The sequence below is a fragment of the Dermacentor silvarum genome, chromosome 1, assembly GCF_013339745.2.
Source record: "Dermacentor silvarum isolate Dsil-2018 chromosome 1, BIME_Dsil_1.4, whole genome shotgun sequence".
NCBI lineage: Eukaryota > Metazoa > Arthropoda > Arachnida > Ixodida > Ixodidae > Dermacentor > Dermacentor silvarum.
In genome coordinates this window covers 61,689,922-61,709,768 of record NC_051154.1, presented here as the reverse complement: position 1 = coordinate 61,709,768, position 19,847 = coordinate 61,689,922, and the positions used below count along the sequence as shown (strand labels likewise).

At 44.1% G+C, this 19,847-nt stretch overlaps 1 protein-coding gene across 1 annotated transcript in view; it reads right to left on the bottom strand.

The window, feature by feature from the left end:
• The window catches only part of LOC119464285 (transcription factor LBX2), a 62,199-nt gene extending 52,323 nt beyond the window's left edge, over window positions 1-9,876 (bottom strand). Inside the window, exon 1 of the mRNA XM_037725196.2 lies at window positions 9,351-9,876. Coding sequence (XP_037581124.1) covers window positions 9,351-9,831 — 481 coding nt within the window. The 5' untranslated portion in view covers window positions 9,832-9,876. The remainder of the gene's footprint in view (window positions 1-9,350) is intronic.
• Between the last annotated feature and the right edge of the window lie 9,971 nt (window positions 9,877-19,847).

Genomic DNA, 19,847 nt, shown 5'->3' with positions numbered 1-19,847 from the left:
TAAACTCCTCTCTCGCAAGAGCGTATCCTCATTGGACGGAGTTCAGCTGCGTGCCATTGATGATGACGATCGCTATGATAAGGAGATTACCGCCCCAGCGTTGAACGATCGCGCAAGGATCTTGCATAAGGCATGTTCTTTAAATACATGGACTCGGGAGCCGTATTCACAAAAATCATTGCGCCAGAAGTATTCGTAGGAACAGAAACCAACCAATCGCGATGTTGGACATATCAATAGTGAAGGCGGCTTGCCATTGGCAAATACAACTTACGAAAGAGAAGCTCGAATTCACAATGCTTGACAAAGTTTCGCAGGAAGATGAAGATTTCAACAGATCCACAGAACAAGAGTTGATGAACACCGCAAGGCTCTGGAGCCAAATTTTCTTCGCACTAGCGAAGACGGAGACAAGTCTCTTTGTCGCAATTCTGGCTCCATCCTGACACATTGCTTGTTCGAACTCGCTTGCTTGACTCATAGAAGTGCTTTTTATGGCAAATATTAACCAGAGAACGAACGAACAATCAAGACAGCAAGTTAGTGAGCGAGCGAGCGAGCGAGCAAGCGAGCAAGCAAGCAAGCAAGCAAGCAAGCAAGCAAGCAAGCAAGCAAGCAAGCAAGCAAGCAAGCAAGCAAGCAAGCAAGCAAGCAAGCAAGCAAGCAAGTGAGCAAGCAAGTGAGCAAGCGAGCAAGCAAGCAAGCAAGCAAGCAAGCAAGCAAGCAAGCAAGCAAACGAACAAGCTCACGTGAAAAGAAAGATCAAGTGAACTCTATATAGTGAACAACAACCTAGTGAACAGCTCAGCCCGTTCCTTTTGAGAGCACACTTATGGGAGCCGCGCTGTCAAGCACCTATAACGCTTATACAGATTATAAACAGCGGGGCCCGTATTCACGTAAACGCTCTTACGCTATAATTGTTCGTAAAGGAACGTTTCAGTCAATCCTGATGCTGGACATATTATCTAACGCGGCCGCGGCCAATGGCAAAAAGCACTTATGAATGAAAAGCTTTGCAAAATCAGCCCCGGAGCATCAATCTTCTATATTAGTAGCTAGAATTTTGTTCCCGCCTTAGCATCAGCCGCTTTAAGTTACAGAGTGCAAGCCTCCAGACGTAACAAGCGTATATTTAAGCGCTCCTGCAGGCTTTCTGTGCCAGAAATGATAGAGCATGTTCGTGTTCGCACAGCACAGCGATTCGTAAAAACGAGAGCCAGCCAATCCTGAGAGAAAACGGAGAGCGACTGCAAAGCGCTCAGCAATGAAGAATTGGTTTTAAGAAAGAAAAGCTCTATATGAATTCGGCATTGAATCCACAAAGCACCTTATTCGCAAGACTCGTTTGACGTCGACCAGCTACCTTCGCTATATATCATTGTATTTCTCTATCATTACTGGCCGGTGCCTTTTTTTGATAACCGCTCTAGCGAATGTTTTCTGAATACCGGCCCAGAAAGCTGGGGCTCCGAATTCACACAGCTTTTCGTTCGCAAGCGCCATTTGCCATTGGCCGCTCTCCTTCACTAATAGTATGTCCGACATCACAGTTCACTGGCAACCACACTAACCAAGAATTCCTACGGAAGAAAATTTTTTGATTACGAGATTATAGGCCAGTATTCACGAAAGAGTTCGTAAGCTAGATCGGCTCATAAGAATACGCGGCAGCCAATCATGATAGCGATCACATTATTAGATAATGGGGCCAATGAATAACACTTCTTGCAATGCTTGGTGCATAAACAGCCCTGAATAATTAACAACCGTTGGTTGTACTGAAAATGTACTGCCAACATTATGTTTTATCAAGTGAAATTTGCACTTTCGTCGTACTATCTGACGGAATATTTATAATAACAGCATCAAGTGTATTTTTTAGACTAATATATCAATGCTTCGATGTGATGAAAAAACTAAGTTGTAATTACCATGACATAGGTAATAATTTGTATTGTGAAGTATAAAGTATACGGTTATGAGACTCTAAAGAAGTTAGTCACAAAAGCATTCATGCCTTGTCGTTCTCGAATTACCATGTACGAACTCCTTGGTGCCTTCGAAAACACTCTGCGACTATTCACATGCAACGCAAGAACCGGATATTACTGCTTTTCCATACTAATGCATATTAAAAAGAAAAGTGTGTAGGCATTCAGTCTTTAGTTATGACATAAGGGCGAACTAGTCAACTTAAGTGGTGGAGAGATCCGTTTGAGAGTTCTTTTGTGGCGTAAAATATGTGTTGCATCGCTTATACCTTTCGTCAAAGTAATATAACGCAACCTCTTCAACAATTCCTTGTCTCTTTCCTCTGAATGGTTTTTGCCCCGAACTACACCACTGCATAACGAGCCTCCCCCACCCCCTTTAGCAATCATTTAATGTATACAGCTGCAGTGTATACCGTTCGTTTCAGTTACTCTCTAAATTAAAGACGATCACTTTTTTTTCTTTCGCCCTATATTTCTAATCATTCACAAAAGATCAGCATCAGTATACATGCATGAGACTATAAGGAAGGATTAATGCTATGAAGCACGATCTTGACTATAGGCATACATACATATGCAAAATAAACAGCGACTTAAAAAGGATCAGCTATTTCAAGCTTACCAAATTTTGCATAGGCTCTGCAAGCCGCATGTGTACCGATGGGATGTTCATTGCCATATCGGATACAATTACACAATTTTGACGTGAGAACGCTGTTTTCCGAGGAAACGGGACATTGGACGAAATAAAAAGCGAAACTGTGTTTGAACAGACTATATTGATATAGGGTATACATATGTACCGTCGTAGACTGAGTACCCTTTAGGCGTGTTCTGCGATTTAGGCAGCACTATCACGCAGTTCAAAGACAGTCATTATACTATATACGTGAAACGTAGTGAAGTGCACGTAAGTGCAATCGCTTGATGAGCTTAATATTGTGGGGGGAATCGAATCCCGGCCACGGCGGCCGCATTTTGATGGGGGCGAAATGCAGAAAACACGCGTGTGCACGTTTAGGTACACGTTAAAAAACCCCAGGTGGTCCAAATGAATCCAGAGTCCCCTACTACGGCGTGCCTCATAATCAGATGGTGGTTTTGGCACGTAAAACCCCATAATTAAAGAAAAAGTGCAATCGCACAAAGCGATTGTTAAGTTGGGCCTACTGCGTAAAACCATGCACAGATTTCAGACTCTTGTAGCTTACTTAATGCATAGTACGTCATTCTGTTCAGCTATGCATAGCTGAAACGCTAAAATCAACGTTTGGTGTTTGTATATACAGAGTTTAAGGGTGCAGTTCCTCCACAGTTGTAATATAGTTCTTTCAGGCTCCAGTAACAGTTCCTGGTAAAAGTAACAGTTCTTAAAAACAAACAAAAAAAAAAGCTCTGTGAATTCGGCCTTGTATTCACAAAACTTCTTTTTCGTAAACCCCGTCTGCAACTGGTGATCGCTGCAACGATGGTTTTGTTATCGCACTTATCGCTTCTACGAATGGCTGGTTCCCGCATTCAGGTGAAGGAGTAAACGCTCTTAATTTAGTGATATCTTGTGAATCTGGACCCAGGTTACGAATTTTCAATTTTTAACGAGTTTGGTTGCGTCCACAAAAGTGAACTGCGCGCCTGCGCTCTTAAGCATAGGCCAGGTTCGGGGACAAAATTATAACTTTTTGCAGGCCGTGTACCTGGTAAACACCGCGCCACTTTGGAAATTTGCCTGATGTAAACCATTCATTTAAAGACACAGCAAAAAAAAAAAAAAAAAAAAGAGAATCCGCTATCTCGACAACTATACGGCGCAAACCGAGACGTCGGGGTTTTAACTGTTTTCTCAGACACATTTCGCGCAAGTTAATCAGTTTTGCAGAACACGCGTCCAATCAGAAGTGTCTAACCATGCATTCGAAATGTTTTAAACATAATGATTTTCATTAGTGCGTATGATTTTGAGGCGTTAGCTACTGAAGGGTATATTTTCCTGCAGCTGTACAGCCATGGTAATGAGCGGAGTTGAAAGGGTCACTCTTTTAATGCGATCTGCCAAGATAGCGGAATAGAAGTGCCACCCTCACCGTGGACGGTATGGGTGGTATAGATTAATGTAAGTCTGCGCAAGACCGGTTAGATTAATGTAAGTCTACGCAAGACCGGTTAGAACGCTACGATATTCGTGTTTTGCGAATGCGTTTATTAGCTATTGCACAGTATGCAATCACAAACAACCGCCTATTTTAAATATTGTTATATTATTGCATGTGCCTTGTATGGTGGAAGAACTTGACATATTTCTGTTTGTTGTTGTGCCTGCCTGCCTGCTTGCTCGCTTCTTCGTTCGGTGAGAGTATACCTATATATTCTACTATATACACGTAGTTTTGCTCTGAAGAACTTCTGTGAAACTAACTGGCAGCGACCGTGCACGTACAAATTTGCCTGTAGTCTGCTCGTACAGACTTTTGGAACTGCTTCACTGTAATTACTGTGTTGCGGAAGCTAAAGCGTATAGCCAACGTGTCGTTTTCCTTGACAATTGCAAACACTGCCAATTCCGCTGGTTTTAGGGACAGACAAACCACGTGGCTTGATGGCGCTGCCTGAAATTTTGTGAGGGCTACTCTGCAGTAGGTCGTGTATATATGACAGCATAATAAAATTGACCTGTGAATAACATCTCAAATACCGCAAACATAACTTGTACTCATTTCCCCTGTTCTTCTTTTCCCTCATGTGCATGCGGAACTTCTTTGCATCTATGTTCGTATTCCTAAACTTCTTCCAGTGCTTTTCAGCGCCATCCCCCTCTTTTTCTTTGTTGTTGTTGTTGTGGTTGTTTTCTCCGTGGTTAGGAGTTGTAACTTATAAAAGCGACATCTTTTTCAAGTTCAAGCCAGTTAAAAATTTGCAGTTATCCAAGCCAAAAGCCCGGAAGAAACATTTCAGCCTGCTTGCCGCTCGCGCTGATAATGAGTTTGCCCAGCACAACGTTTTCCATTGTGGCAGGCCGAAGAATCAACCTGTGAGGTGTATATCCTGAAATTCATAAGCGACATGATGGATATTTTCGATCAGATGGAAGAACCCGCGGCAAGCATCACCCTCAACTTCTTAAGTGTAACGGAATCTGTAAAGATGTGCAAGATCCCAAACTGTGACGGGACGACTTGGCTCTATTTTTATCAAGCTCATATTCAGGCCTTAGAGGCGCACAAGCGTGTTATGCGTGCTGAATACGTCGACCGTGTTGAAAAAGCTGGAGCAACGTGTATAGTGAGTGCGTTCATGCGTAATGTGCTAATATCGCAATCCACTCAAGCATGTAACACCAGAACAAACGAAATATGAGAACGTAACGGTACCTAGGGATTCGCTCACAACCGTTGAATATGCAGCGTGTTGTGTTACAGGCATTTATTAAAAGCAATATACTATAGTTTCTGATTACATTGTAATACCTCGCCTGGCTCCTGTTTTCAAGGGGCTAATCAAGAAACACCTGCTCTGTAAGCTGCCTTCGGCATAATACAAACGCAGTGCACCCCGACACTGTCGTTTTATATGCGTGCATGTGCGAACGCGTTGGAGCGAACAGATGAGTGCCTGTATATGCGAAATGACATCTCCAGACGCAACGTCCGTTGAATGAAGAAGTGTGATAAAAATGTTCTTATGCTACCTTTAATGAGGAGCTAGAGATTTCAGCCTGGCTGACATGCAATCACAGTTGATGGATTGTCATTTGTCAATGTAAGTCTTGTTTTCCTGAATCGCATGCAACCAGCAAGGCGGACTCTGTGCGTGTTTACCGATCGAACTTAGACGATAGTTTCGGACAAGATTCTCTGCGTCTTGCTCGTACAGGCGAGCCAATTCCGTTTCTAAGAGCGATCGGAGGCATCCGTCAGTGGGTGATGTTATTTTCTGTATTCTTTATAGGCATCGACGGCATAATGTGGCACATAATATGATTTCTTCTGTATCAGTATATTACCCTTCCACAATACCGAAAACACCACTTTTACCGCGAGAAGCCGCTTGGTGAGCCAGAAAGAACCGAAAATCACAGAGGCGAGTGGCGACGCCACCTTGTTGAAGTTCCCGCCCCAGCTCACCGTGACGTCATGGATTGTGACAGCGTCTTCTAGATCCCAGTTGATTCTTTAGCGGTAAAGATTGACTACATTGTGTTTTAAGGAAGCCCAAGACTGAATATGGCAAGTGTCGCGAACTTTTACTGAGCCAACGTGGCCCAAATACGAAAAATTACTTTGGAAGTCGTGACGTCGCATTGAAGTGCGACGTTGGGCCTTCTGCGCGAAATTAAAAAAAAAAATAACTTTCAGCTTCATTTTCTCTTCTAATAATTGAGGCATTGGAGTGTAATTAACGACAGCAGAGTTTTCGGAGAATAATTTATCAGTCTAAGTTGGTTTATTGTTTTGCTTTATAGTGTCCCTTTAAAAAGAAGGTAAGCGTATATATATATACTTTTCGCTGCGCAACATTGCACGATATGCAAACATGTAGAGCAACTTCTTGCCGACGTATACAGGCAGGTAAAGCAAGTTACTGTTTTTTGTTGAGAAAAATATATGTGCTGGGTTTAATTACGTGCGATTTCTTCCGCTATTACATTCCAGTAACGCCTGGTTTTAAAATAAGCCGTATGCGGACGACATGCAAACAAAACTACTACATACTTGTGCTGTTCAGTGTTGAGCTGTAAAAGTAATGTTCCTATAGGCTTTTGACCACTGAAACAGTAACACTGCTCTTCAGCACTGTGGACGTTCATACGTGCATGCGGTTTCGGTGTTTGCGTATTAAAATATGGATGAATGCGGTACATGAGACTTAGCGTGAGCACGTGATGCAGAAGCCTGTAGATTGTGTTCTGAAGGTGTAACATACTGAAGCCGTTCTTGCTGTTTTATATGTCCTGATGAGAATATATCGGAAACACGAAACTTGTGTCAACCATATAATGTTAGCAGAAGAAGGAACGTTCTTTTAACTCAATTATGCATTAAAGAATCTGGGGCTGCGTAAGCGAGCGGCGTGCATGTTTAGGAGCCCACAAAACCGCACTGAAGAACGCAAAATATTGGCACACTCTATAAATTCCTGACTCATCAATGTTTATGTATATAGGTTATATTAACTTGATTGCTGCAGCTAGATTCTCAAGTATTAAGCGTGTTAACCGCCGATCTAGAGAGAAAATGGCGTACTAGCTGTGAAAATTAAAATAATTAATACGCAGAGTCAGGCTATATACGGATGAATGCACCATGCGCGGATTAATACATGTACGAGTTACAAGATGCACATGGCAACATGCGTATCTATGTTAAACCATGATTAAAAGATGTATTTAATGTGTGTTACCTATACCATTATTGATTTTTATAGATGTTCCTGAACGAAGTGACGGTGTTGCGGGATGTAAACATGCGTTCACAAGAAGCTGTATTTCTACGCCGTTTAACAGTTGGCTGTGTCCTTTTTCGAAGAAAATGTACGCATTACTTATTTGCCCAAGAGCCTATCAACCTCGATATTGTAGTACGAAGGAGGCGCCGTACAAACGCAAACATTGTTTCAGCTATGAGACAAAAATGTGTTCGTTGCTCAATTTTTAAGCATCCAAAGGTGCACACTGAAGTAGGTAACGATGGGCTGTCTATATAGAAGCGTACTGTTGTGCATATATTGAAACAGTTGTGCATATATTGAAGTTGCGCTCCGTACAAATCCTTGAACACGTGAAAATAATAGACAGTGCGAAAATACCATATATATAGTTTGTACATATTTCTGCACAGAATAAGGATGTCATGGTGCGTTCGTGACTCTGATAATGTGGCTTTCACATTGTTGAATTAGAAGTCAATGAAACCACTTCAAAGGTAAACGTCCTCTGTGTGAGCACATGTCCTGTGATAGCTGCAATTAAGACGCAGTTTTATCAATGCTCCTGAAAAGCTAACTTGGTGCACTGTCGGTTGACTATTATGCACTTATTGAAATATCTTGTAATACGTCATGTCCTACAACTTAATGTTTACCGAGCATGAGGAGGGGTATACAGATAAAAGTTAATTTTATGCCAATTTCAATTGCACTGTGTCAATGGAAGTTCTTTATACAAGAGTGCGAAGCTGAGCTAGTTTGTTGAGCAACATTCCGAAAAAATATAGCTCTATGCAGGACGACAGGAAGACTAAGGAAGACAGGCGCTGATACATGCAGTTCAGCAAAACGAAAGTTATTAGTTTAAGTGAAAACCAATTTGTTAAAAATTTTTCTGGATGTGCCTTGATGGACAGTCCCTTTCTAGTCTTCGTAATTCTATAAGTATATACGTACATGCATGTGCGTATGTCATAAAGGAACACAATTTGATATAAGCGCAGGAGCCACCGCGTGCGTTAGCTTTTGAGCGAACAACATCGCATGCAGCTGTCTAGCATGTCATACCTATCGCAGTCAGCCAGCACATAAACCACGAGGGTTCATGTGCGACACGTTCAGGTTATAGTTCATGCTCGTACACGCCGCTGTGGCTCAGATCGCGGGTTCGATTGCCATCCGAATTCCGAAATGATAGCGGCGTAATGCAAGAACGCCACTGGAGCGTGCTTCAGGTCGCATGTGGGCAAAGTTAGTTAGTCCAAGAACTTCCACTTCAGCTTCTCATTGCCCGTGTGATGATTTTGATGTTTCACCCCGGGAATCACTCAATCAGTACGTCAATAAATCCGTTTATGAACGCATCGCCATAATACTGTGAATATTGTAGCGTTAGCGTCCATCGTATTTCCCCTTATATATATATATATATATATATATATATATATATATATATATATATATATATATCCTTTCGACATAAGGTGCGCAAGCATGCTGTTCTGCAGGGAATGTTACTTAGTCGAAGCACGGGAGCGTAAGCACGCAGTGCACTGAACTCGTGACTGTTTTGAGGATGCACGAAGAACTGCATGTGTCAAAACAACCACACATTCAGTTCACTCGTAACAATTGCAAGTTTGTCAATGCAAGTTGAGGCAATCAATTGCTTGCATTAGGGAAACGTCTACAACGGTGACGGTGGTTTCTGTTTTCGTGCCGCAAACTCCGAATGGCACCACTATATAGCGTACTGTCAGCGCTGTCCATCAGCCGTCAGGGTTGTTAACCGTGAGCAGGACAAGGCGACAGCGAGCCGCAGACACGTCTGGCACATGCAACGAACGGGTCTCGTGCCACGTGCCGCTTGGCCGGCGGCACGTGACACTCAGAGCGGCAGCGCCTCGTTCATAAGTATGCGACGGAGTGACTCACCGGCCGTGCGGTCTCCGGACTCGAGCCCCTCGAAGGCCTTGCTCGTCATTTCGAAGAGTGCATCCAGCGGCGACGTGGAGCTGTGCTGCTGCGGCGCCGCCGGGCTGTCGGCAGAGTCGCTCTCGGAACGCGAGTCCTCGTCGGTCGAGCGCGGCCGTCGCCGGCCGGGACTCGCCGACTCGAGGTCCCAGGGCCGCACAATGCCGGACGCACGGCGCGCAGGCTTGTGGCTCAGGATGTCCTTGATAAAGAAGGAGGTGAGCGGCTTGGGCGACGGGTTCGCCGGCGCCTCGAGCATGCAGAGCCGCTTGATGGGCCGAAAGTACTCTTCGTCCTCGGAGAAGTCAGCGCCGTCCAGCGATGCCGTGCTCACCACGTCGAGCAGCTCTTCGTCGTCGCGTGCCGGCCGCAGCGGCGAGCCGGCCTCGTGAGCGGGCGACGCCGCCGGCTCGTCGGGCTGCTGGCCCGCACCGTCCGCCATGCTGTGCGACGCTCTCTGGCTCAGTCGCGTTGCCTGCCCCGCGGCCAGTCCATCACACGCCAACGCGGTCACTCATGCCGCGCAAGCAGCCCTGTCGGCGCCCTGCGAGGGGGCCGCGCCCGCCACCCGCCTGGCGGCCAATGGCGCGCGCACGGAGGCGGGGCTTCGCGGCGCGCGGGCCGGACCGGCTCAGCCGGCGCGCCCGATGCGGATTATGCGTGCGCACGGCCGATGACAGGCCGCGGATCAGGCCGTCACGACGCAGCGGGCTCCCAAGGGCGGCTGCCGCGCGAATGTGCGGCCCCGTTTCGTCGGTGGACTGACTACATTGAACGTGCGTGGGCCGGCATGGCGCTCTAACTTTGTCTCTTTAGCCCGAATGGACCGCATGTTCCGTTTGTCGGTGCTGCCTTGTTCCCTCCTCCTCCGTCGCCTCCTTCCATCCACAGCGGCCTGCTGTGCGTGGGATTGGTGCGCAATGGGGGAAGAAAAATACATGTATTGGACAGCATATGCCTCAAGTTACTTGGATTATTTCCTGTCACTGCACGCCTGATGTGGTTTTCTAAGTACCTTCGCCCGAGTTGTAGCCTTTGTGCAAAGCCGATAGTACAGTCATCATGCTGCGTTACATTTTTGACCGTCGATGTGTGCTTTGTAGCTATTGCAGTCACTTTGCAGGCTAAAGAGTTACACATAGTGGCGGTGAAGTTGCGTAGAGCGTATACGTTTAATAAAATAAGTAGAAATAGCTTCTAACGAAAGAAACAAAGTCGTGCGGCTATGGTGAAATATTGAAATTTATATTTTTAAAAATACGCAGACTTCTGCGATCCTTCCGGCTCTGTACTTCCTTGCGGCCGTCATCTTCCTACTTCCCCTAACGCCCTAACCTTGTGCAGAACTGCTGCAATCATGTGCGAAAACTTCTCCCACTATTTGCACCGACGACATCATTACCACGACCGCATGGCAACACCGCCTTGCACAAGAATTGCAGACTACGAACATTTCTCGAACCTAATGTTTAGATATATTATATAGATCACATGTACCCCTTTCGAGGGGATATTAGTCACTTTAGCAAGTAAACTTTACCCGGTTTATGTTCAATGCTGGTGGCGTTCTGTGATGTTCAATGTGAACGAAAGAGCGAAGTATAAACTTGCAATTTTTTTTTTTTTCGTCGGGGATACTAGCTAACGAAATCAGAAAAAGCTTGTATGAGAAAAAGAAAGCAATAATTCTGAACTGTACTTTTGTTGATTCGAAACCAGGCAAATGCAAAGCATTTCATCCAACATGACGAGAAAACTCTTACAGCGACGCTGTTAGCCTCTCGGTGGTCGGCATATTTCGGATCCTGTCCGTGAAAAAAAAAAAAATTATCATCAGCAGCAATGGCTCATACCCCCCTAAGCAAGCAAAAAATGCAATGGGTCATCCCCCTCGTAATGCAGAGGCTACAAGCGCTCAGCAAAGTGAAGCGAACAGTGCACACAATCATTAAAATCACCCATACAACACACAGAATCGCATACGTTTCAATAAAGAACACGCTAAAAACAGTCATCTGAACCATCAATAAAGCATTGCATACTCCCCTCAGCAGTTGTAGTGGCGGTTTTGCAAAAGCGTCCCTGCAGCGAAGCTGTTGGACATCCACTTTCGCAAGGCCGGGATGACGGGTCATTTTTATGAAAGTTTTCTACGTTTTCGTGCTGTTTAGTTATAGCAACTAAATGATGAAAATAAATGGCAGCTATAATAGTACTCATTGCGTATAGGTGTGAACATACCGCTTGCGTATTTGTGATCTGTCGATATATATATATATATATATATATATATATATATATATATATATAAAGTCACGAAGCACTTGGGGAAGTCAGCGTTCGCGACTATATAGAACGATAAAGCAGCGAGAGGTAGCACAGCCGATCGAGCAGTGCCGAAACAAGGTTTATCTCTCGTCGTCGTTCCCGCTCCCATAGCCACATCCCCACTGCTCCTTATTTCACAGTACAGTTTATATATATATATATTGGGAAAGTAGAGGGCAAATTTAAGTTTTCTTTAATGCTTCTCCCGAGTCCTTGAAGACGCCACCAAATTTTGATGTTTCCAGCTCACACAGCTGTTAAGTGAGACCGTATTTGTATACGACACATAAAACTGCTTCGTCACGCGGAAACACTTCGTCTTTTAGACTAAAGCTTTGACGACGTATCACACGTCGGTATGCGGCGCACTCCGTCTGTGCTGCAAATTCGGTATTCTTGTGCGCAATAACGTTACGCCGCAGATGATGCGAACGTATCACAAGCGCCTCTTTTGACAATGAAAATTTAGAAAACCTAAAAAAAAAAAAAAAAAAACAGCGCTATTGCGCCGCGTATGCGTTTCAGTCAGCGTTTACATTTGAGCCTGTGACGCGCATTGTTGACTCTTGTCGTAGAGCGCTGCTGCTCCCCCCTCCCCCTCCTCCTCATGCTCTTTTAGACAATGCCTGCACGACCTTAGAAATTATAGGTCTGAATTGTAGGACGCCGTACACGGTGTCTTTAAAGAGTAACAATGAAATATATCAGTGAAGAGAAAGCGGAACCGTGGGACAGGGATTTCTCAAACAACCGTATGAAGCTAACTGCCAATAAAGCCAGGGAAAGCTTACCTTGGCTTCATGATCTTTTGGCCTTCATGTGAAATATACTTGTTTCCAACATTGTTTCAGACACAACTCGGTGTCTCGAAAAAACAACAACAACAGATATATAAGGGTATAACAAATAATCAGTGACAGAAAAACTGATAATAAAATATAGGAATATGATAAAAAGCATCAAATATCAGATTTAGGATATCGTGACATATCAATAAATGAACCTTACAAGAGGCAGACTGAATGCGCAATTTTCCGCTTTTTACGCGTGGCCGTTCCAAGGCACGTGGTGCTGACTCCAAGACCTATCACTAGGAAATGGCTGGGAGCAACTAAAGGAAATTGGAGTTGGGTCGATAATTTCTGCACTGACTCCTTTTTTTTTATGTGCGAAGGAGTCACGCGCTTGTACTCATTTTTGCCCAATTAGAGTTGAGCTGCTTTCTTCTCTATAGACTGCGTTTTTGGCGTTTTTTGCTTGCTGTGACAGCTCGTTCTCGTGCCCGGTCACGTACGTTTTCTTTGCGCCGTACGTACGATAATAAATAGGAGCACTGCATAGCATTGCGCGAAGCACGTATACTCTTCTGTTCTGCAGCATTGCAAGACTAATCGTGAAGTTAGTCGTGAAGCCATCCTTAGTTTTCTTTTAAGAGGTATTTTCCAACCTTCTCCACCTCCTCTATCAAGTGTCTAAGAACTACTTGATAAAGTTTGGTGCCTGCGCCCGTGACTTGAACAATATCGGGTTTTCCGAGTTTTTACCTGCACTATTTCGTCAAATGAACCATGTTTCACGCTAGCTTCCTGCGATACGGTTCATTTTGCAGTTGGTCCTAATCAAGTATGTCCCCTCGCCTGAGTGACTATATAGCTAAGATTTGTATGCAGTCTTATTGAAATTCCCCTAACACAGAAAAAAAAAATCTTGCGCGGACATCTTCTAAACGGCGCTATAGGTATAATCATATATGAGCACAATTCGTTGGCCGTGAACCGAAAAGGCATCGATTCTTTTTCAAGCTGCTCTACGTGTATACCTCACATGTTACGAAAGAAATAAACTGAATAAACGTAAACTGAAACTGATTCTTGCTTCCCTTTTTATCTCTGCTCGAGTGCTTGTGGGTGTGCTGGAGTAGAGCTTTAAAGAGAGAGAGATTTTCTTAGAAAGGTGGAGAAACTCAGTAAATATCTTTCTTGCTGGACACCTTATAAGAGCTCTGAAGTCTCGCGCATGTATCTCATGCCGGTTACAAGGTGAATATCGTGGCTACCAGAATATCGTTGTTCACTATTGCCGATGGCACATCGCTTAGCAGAACCGAAAGTGTCGAGCGGGGTCAACGACCTCGTTTTGTAATGTGGACAAAAAATATACACACCGAGTTTAAAAAAAAATGAACAAAGAAAGAAAGCAGAGAACAACAACAGAAAGGCCGTTGTGTGCGCTAAAGAAAACCAGAGTAATGGTGAAATAGAAAAAATAAGTTGTCTACGTATATGCGTTCGTTTGTGTTTTCATGCTGAAACGCGAAGCATGCTGCATTCATTTGTTTTGCAAGGAGTTTAAGTACGCGCGGGCAGAATACACGAGTGTGCAGAATTTGCTGTAGATAAGGAAAAGGAAACGCGTTCAACATTGCAGCCTTTAAACAAATAATATTTTTGACTTTCTTGAATTCATCATCAAACATAGAAGCCTCAATGCATGCATACCTGACGAAAACAACAATGCGCGCAGAAGAGGCTGTTCCTAGGGTCTCGTCGAAAGACCCTTGCTTATTCCCTTAATTCATGCTTTCAAAGTTAGTTTGATTCCTTTGCGACATGATGCTGTATTCGTCACATGTTATTAATGCAACTCGTTATTATCGTTAAAAGTGGCAGAACAAACCACAGGGGAACAGACAGTCTGCGGAGCGTTTTTTCTTTTTTTCTTATTTTTCCTCTGATAAGTATCAAGAAGAGCTAACAAAAAGGCAGTAATAGGCCCAAATTATATTTTTCGCACGTTAGAGTCGTAAATATAAGTGTTAACACCAGGTAGCGCCCAGATAAATATAATAAAGAACGCGGTTCTGAGCAAGTCTGGCTTCACTGTTGAACTCCTGTGCGTGTTGGGAAGCAAAATTGTACGCAACGAAGGATTCAGTCGGTCCATCATGAAGGGTGGTGATTGGCCGACGCTCATGTTATTGGTAACGGCTACGACGAGTAACAACAATGACGTTATCATAAAAAAAAGAAATGGAAGAGCACGCGTACTAAAGAAGTCTTACGTCATAAAGCGACGCCTTGACCTACAAGGGTCGCTGCGGTGGAGGACGAAATAGTCGAGGAGCACAACATTTCGGTTTCTTTACGCATGACTCAGAGTCTTGTTTGTTCGTTTTTATCTTCGATGCCTTTAAGGAATTTAGGAAGTCTCACCACACCTAGTAAGGTACTCTTCTACCGGCAATGGAAGCAGCGACATGGCTCGTATGTGCACGTCGTCTCGCCAGAAAACAGTCAGACCTCGTTTACTATCCGCCGCTGGTTTCAGTGATGAGCATCACTGAAGAGAAGCGCTTATGAAGAACGTTGACGATAAGGACTCCTAGTAGGCATATTATCAACTATACTAGTTGTAAGTACGGCTAATTGATGCTTCCTGTAATGTCAAATTTTGCGCTTCGGAAAACTTTGTAATTATTGCATACATGATACAAAACAAAATCCTATAATAAATTTGATTGCTGTCGAGCTGTGACGCATCTTATATCCTAGCAGTTTATGAGAAGCGGCTATTGTGAAGCCCTTATTGAATAATTACGTACCTTGCTTATCTTCAAGCCGGGAACATATATGAGTGTTCTCATTTGACGCGTATAGCGCGGTGTTCGTGGTTTATCGTTGATGACGATGTGGGTGACAACGCGAGTAAATAATGATATACGCTAAAACATGGCCCCAATATGTAGTTAATTCTGGCCCACAATATTCAAAATTACATCGTCAAAACAAGCTGGCAAACCAGCGAACTTTCACCACGTTGACAGAACATGCTTTCGATGCGGCAAGCTTTAGTGGGGCTTACCTCTTTTGAACTCTAACAATAACGTCAGTCTGAACAGTAAAATTGAAAAAAAAAGTAAGGAGAGAAGGATGGAAGAAAGACGTCCGGAAGAGCTTCTGAATGACAACATCTCATACGCGCTTCGCGACTTTACAAAGATGCGGCACTGGCGCCAATAACGACCCTTCTCTGAGATAGCCGAGAAGGGCTGCCTTGCCCTGGGCTTCGCCGTTATTGACACGGCGCAACTTTTCTGCAACCAGCCAGCTGATGACCTGGAAGGTAAGGTTTTGCAACCACTACTATGCGTGAAGCTACGTTGCTCTGATTGTATCTGTGTCCCACCTGGAACGTGACGTTATTTCAGCCTATTCAACAGCTGACGAAAACAACTTTGCAGTACCAACAATGATAATGATAGTGAACCTTTTGACCCATTATAACCTTAGCAGTCTATATGCCCAGTTCAGGAGTGTCCAAAAGATTTCAAGCAGCGCGTTTTCCAGGAAATCATCTGTAGTAGCAAAAAGGTGATTCCTTATTATTTGCGGCGAAAAGGCATATGATAAAGTTGAATGTACGGATACGGATTCAGCGTGTCGCAAGCGAGGGAGTGCGATGCCTGCTGCCGGCCGGGTCCGATACCTGCCATTGTTGTGGTTGCTGTGGCTGTTATTTATGGATTGGACATGGGAAAATAGGGCTGCGAAGGACAAGGTATTGCACTAAGATCTAAAATAAACCCTGCCCCCCTCCAAAACAAAACACATCTAAAATAATAAAAAAAATATTGAACTATAATATGAAATAAAAATAGCGAACACAACAACGACAAAAGACTACACAGACAACATGTAAAATTTAATCTATGAAAGTAATAAAACATCACATTAGTCAAGCATAACCTGCCATATACTATATCCATATATTGCAGAGCGCGATGTATTGCCAGCACGTGAACGTCCAGTAACAGCGCACATATACGAGCACATCTGTACACAAAATTTGCACACGGCGTAAAATAAGACACTATGCCAGTATAATATTAGGATTGCTTTCGCTCTATTTGCTTCCTTTTTTATCGCCTACTGCTCACGATCGACCGGTCAATCCGGGTAATAACGCATACGCGAAGCGCCGTACGGACCCCTGACGAAGCGCGAAATGAAAGATAATTGGAATAAAATCAATTTATTATCCCGGCCGAGCGCTATACAGATACTATACATGTAAGTATGTGACAGTATATTCTCAACAGAAGACAAATGATTGGCGCGAATTCACGTGAGCGTGCAGAAACATTTCCTCGACTGTTTTAATTGCAGCTCTCCGACCTCTTAGCTTTTCTACCACAATAAATGCATCTCTCTCTTGCACGAAATGCTGTCACTGCGCACTTCTGCCAAGACTGTGTCACACAAGCCTGCGATATGTGTGCAAAAGCTCGACTATAAGCTGGCAGGAAAAGTTTTTCCCCAATTTGAGATAAAAGTTGCCGATAATGCACATGGTAGCTAGTGCCTGTGCAGTAGATGGGTTCGAAAAAATTTGAGGACGCTTAAGCTTCGCCTTTAAGAGGGGAACGCGATAGCATTCAAAGATCCCTGGCTGGCGGCTGGCGGCGAACGCTATTCATGAAGGCGGGCTTTCTGGTAGAAACGTGGCCTCTTGCGTGTGCCGATCCCGGAGGTCTTGCACAGCGGCGCCAATAAGATTGCATCATTTTCAGGTTTCTGTTATTGTTTTGCAAGTTTTCAGTCTGAGAAGATTTAACGTAAAAGGCATGCGCTGTCGTTGCCTTGTTCCATGACATTTGTTTATGGGCTGTCATTCTCAAAACTCCGAGAAATAGAGAGAGAGAGAGCAAGGAGAGAAAAGGCAGGGAGGTCAACCAGAAGAGCATCCGGTTTGCTACCCTGCAGAAAGAGAAAAATAGGGAGAGAATGAGCACTGAGTACACGTTGGATGATGTACAGGGACACTATAGGCGGTCTCTTAAACCGGTGCACTTCAAATACTGTGCTAATGCACGCAACGCTTTTTGTGCCAGTGACGGGTGTAGCCACGGTCCGAGTATCTTTGACTCAGAGAACGGTCTCGAGTCCAGCCGGTTTAAAGTGGTCCTGAGAGAGAGGCGTTGTACGTCGTAGCGAGGACAGGTACACAATAGGTGCTCGATGGTTTCCGCGCACCTACAGGAGTCGCACATCGGGCTCTCGGCCATTCCCATACGATGTGAGTAAGCGTTCGTGAACGCCACTCCCAGCCACAAGCGGCACAGCAAGGTTGCTTCGCCGCGGGAAAGGCTAGATGGCAGTTGTAGTCGTAGCAAGGGGTCCAACTTATATAATCGGCAATTGAGGGCACTTGACCTCCATAAACCTTGTGACGTTTTGCGTGCAAGCAGACGAAGTTCCCTGGGAGTGTCCGTCCTCGCCAAAGGTATTGTACGCGTCTGGGTGTCTTCGTGGGCAGATCGGCAACCCTGTCAGCAGTGTCGTTGCCGATGATGCCACAGTGAGCAGGAATCCATTGGAAGACTATGCTGTGCCCTGTTTCCAGAGCATAATCACTTTCTCAAGAATGCAAGACAAGGCATTAGCAACGTTAGTGATAGAATTGTGTGGCAATATAACCAGCATATATATACCAGCAGGTGTGGCATATAAATATACCTAAATATATCCGGAAACTTTCGCGCTCGGGACGCCAACGCCGGCGCCGATACCGGATTTTCTGCGACACGGGGCCCTTAACCCTGTCGTGTTAAAATGTCCCCCGAGAATATCTCCCAGCTTCAAGTCGAGTTGCCTGTATGTGTTCGCACACATTGTATCGTCCCTTTCCCGCAGTGGTTGCAGCCAGCGCGAAGCGTCCTTTCAATTGTCGAGCATGATGCTCCTTTTTCGCGTGATGCTCACTGCTCCTTTTCAGCGTGGAAGTGTAGCCGAAAAAAATCTGACCATCGTTTGCTTTGTTCAATGATGGTCAAATGTTTTAGCATCACACACTTGAAAAAAGAAAGAATACCTCACATTGGTTGACTTGTTCTATACACTGGCCTACAACATGCTTTTTTTTAGTCGTGTCGTTCTATATGTGCGGCGACATACTTTAAAACCTCGGCTTAAGTTTAAGTGAAACTCTCGCACGGGCATTCTCAAAGCAAGGCACACATATAGCGCACATGCCCAATAGTAAACTTGACAGATCTGGCCAGCGTGAATGAATATTTGCTCGATACAATTTCCTAGTGTTGTGTACAGTATGTATCATGCGCAGATTGAAAATTCGTATACATCGATGAGACCGGAAATCTAAGTAGACGTTTGAAAAAGTAGCCGAATGACGTCAAGAAGGGGCGCGTTAGCGGAGCACGTGCAGGCGTCTGGACTCACCATATAAATTGAGACAGCGTAAGCACCTTGGTGATATACCGAAATGAGTCATCATGGTTTTATTTATTTATTTATTTATTTATTTATTTATTTATTTATTTATTTATTTATTTATTTATTTATTTATTTGAAGTACCTCGCAGGCCCTTAGGGCATTGTGTAAGGGGGGCGAAAAAATCCCAACAGTGCATACACAACAACATGAAAAAGCAAACGTAAAATACATGGTAAATAAAATGTGAGCACATAATCGCAGTAAAGAAGAAGAGACTAAGCAATGCGGAAATAACAAGAAGAAATATGGTACACAGTTTAAAGCACACGATAAAATAAAAAGCGCAATTCATCAAAGCGTGTTATAGCAGATGTAAGGCAAGCAAAATGTAACAAAAAAAAAAGGAAACGAAATGCTTAACAGGAAATCAGGTTAAAAAATACCTCAAAATATGAACTGAGACATGCTAAACGACGGCTTCAGTGAAATGTGTAATAAGTTGGTGATGGAATGGATCGGGAATAGACAGAGATGCGATGCTGTCTGGTAGGTTATTCCATAATCTGATGGCTCGTGGAAGTGCTGATGAATTAAAAGCTAAAGTGTCACCATAGATCCGGCTAAAACTCAAATGCTTGTGCAATCTTTTGGACGTGCGGGATGGGACATCGAGGTGAAAGGAACATGATCTATTGGAGTGTACATACTTGTGAAATAATGTTAGTAGAGAAAGGTCACGGCGTGTGCCTAAAGATTGGAGAGAAAGATCAGTTTTAGTCTGAGTGACGCTTGAATGGTAGTTATAGTTTCTTGAGATGAATCGTGCGGCCCTATTTTGGGTGGATTCTAATGTGCTGACCATGTTGTTATGATAGGGCGACCAAATGTAGGAAGCAT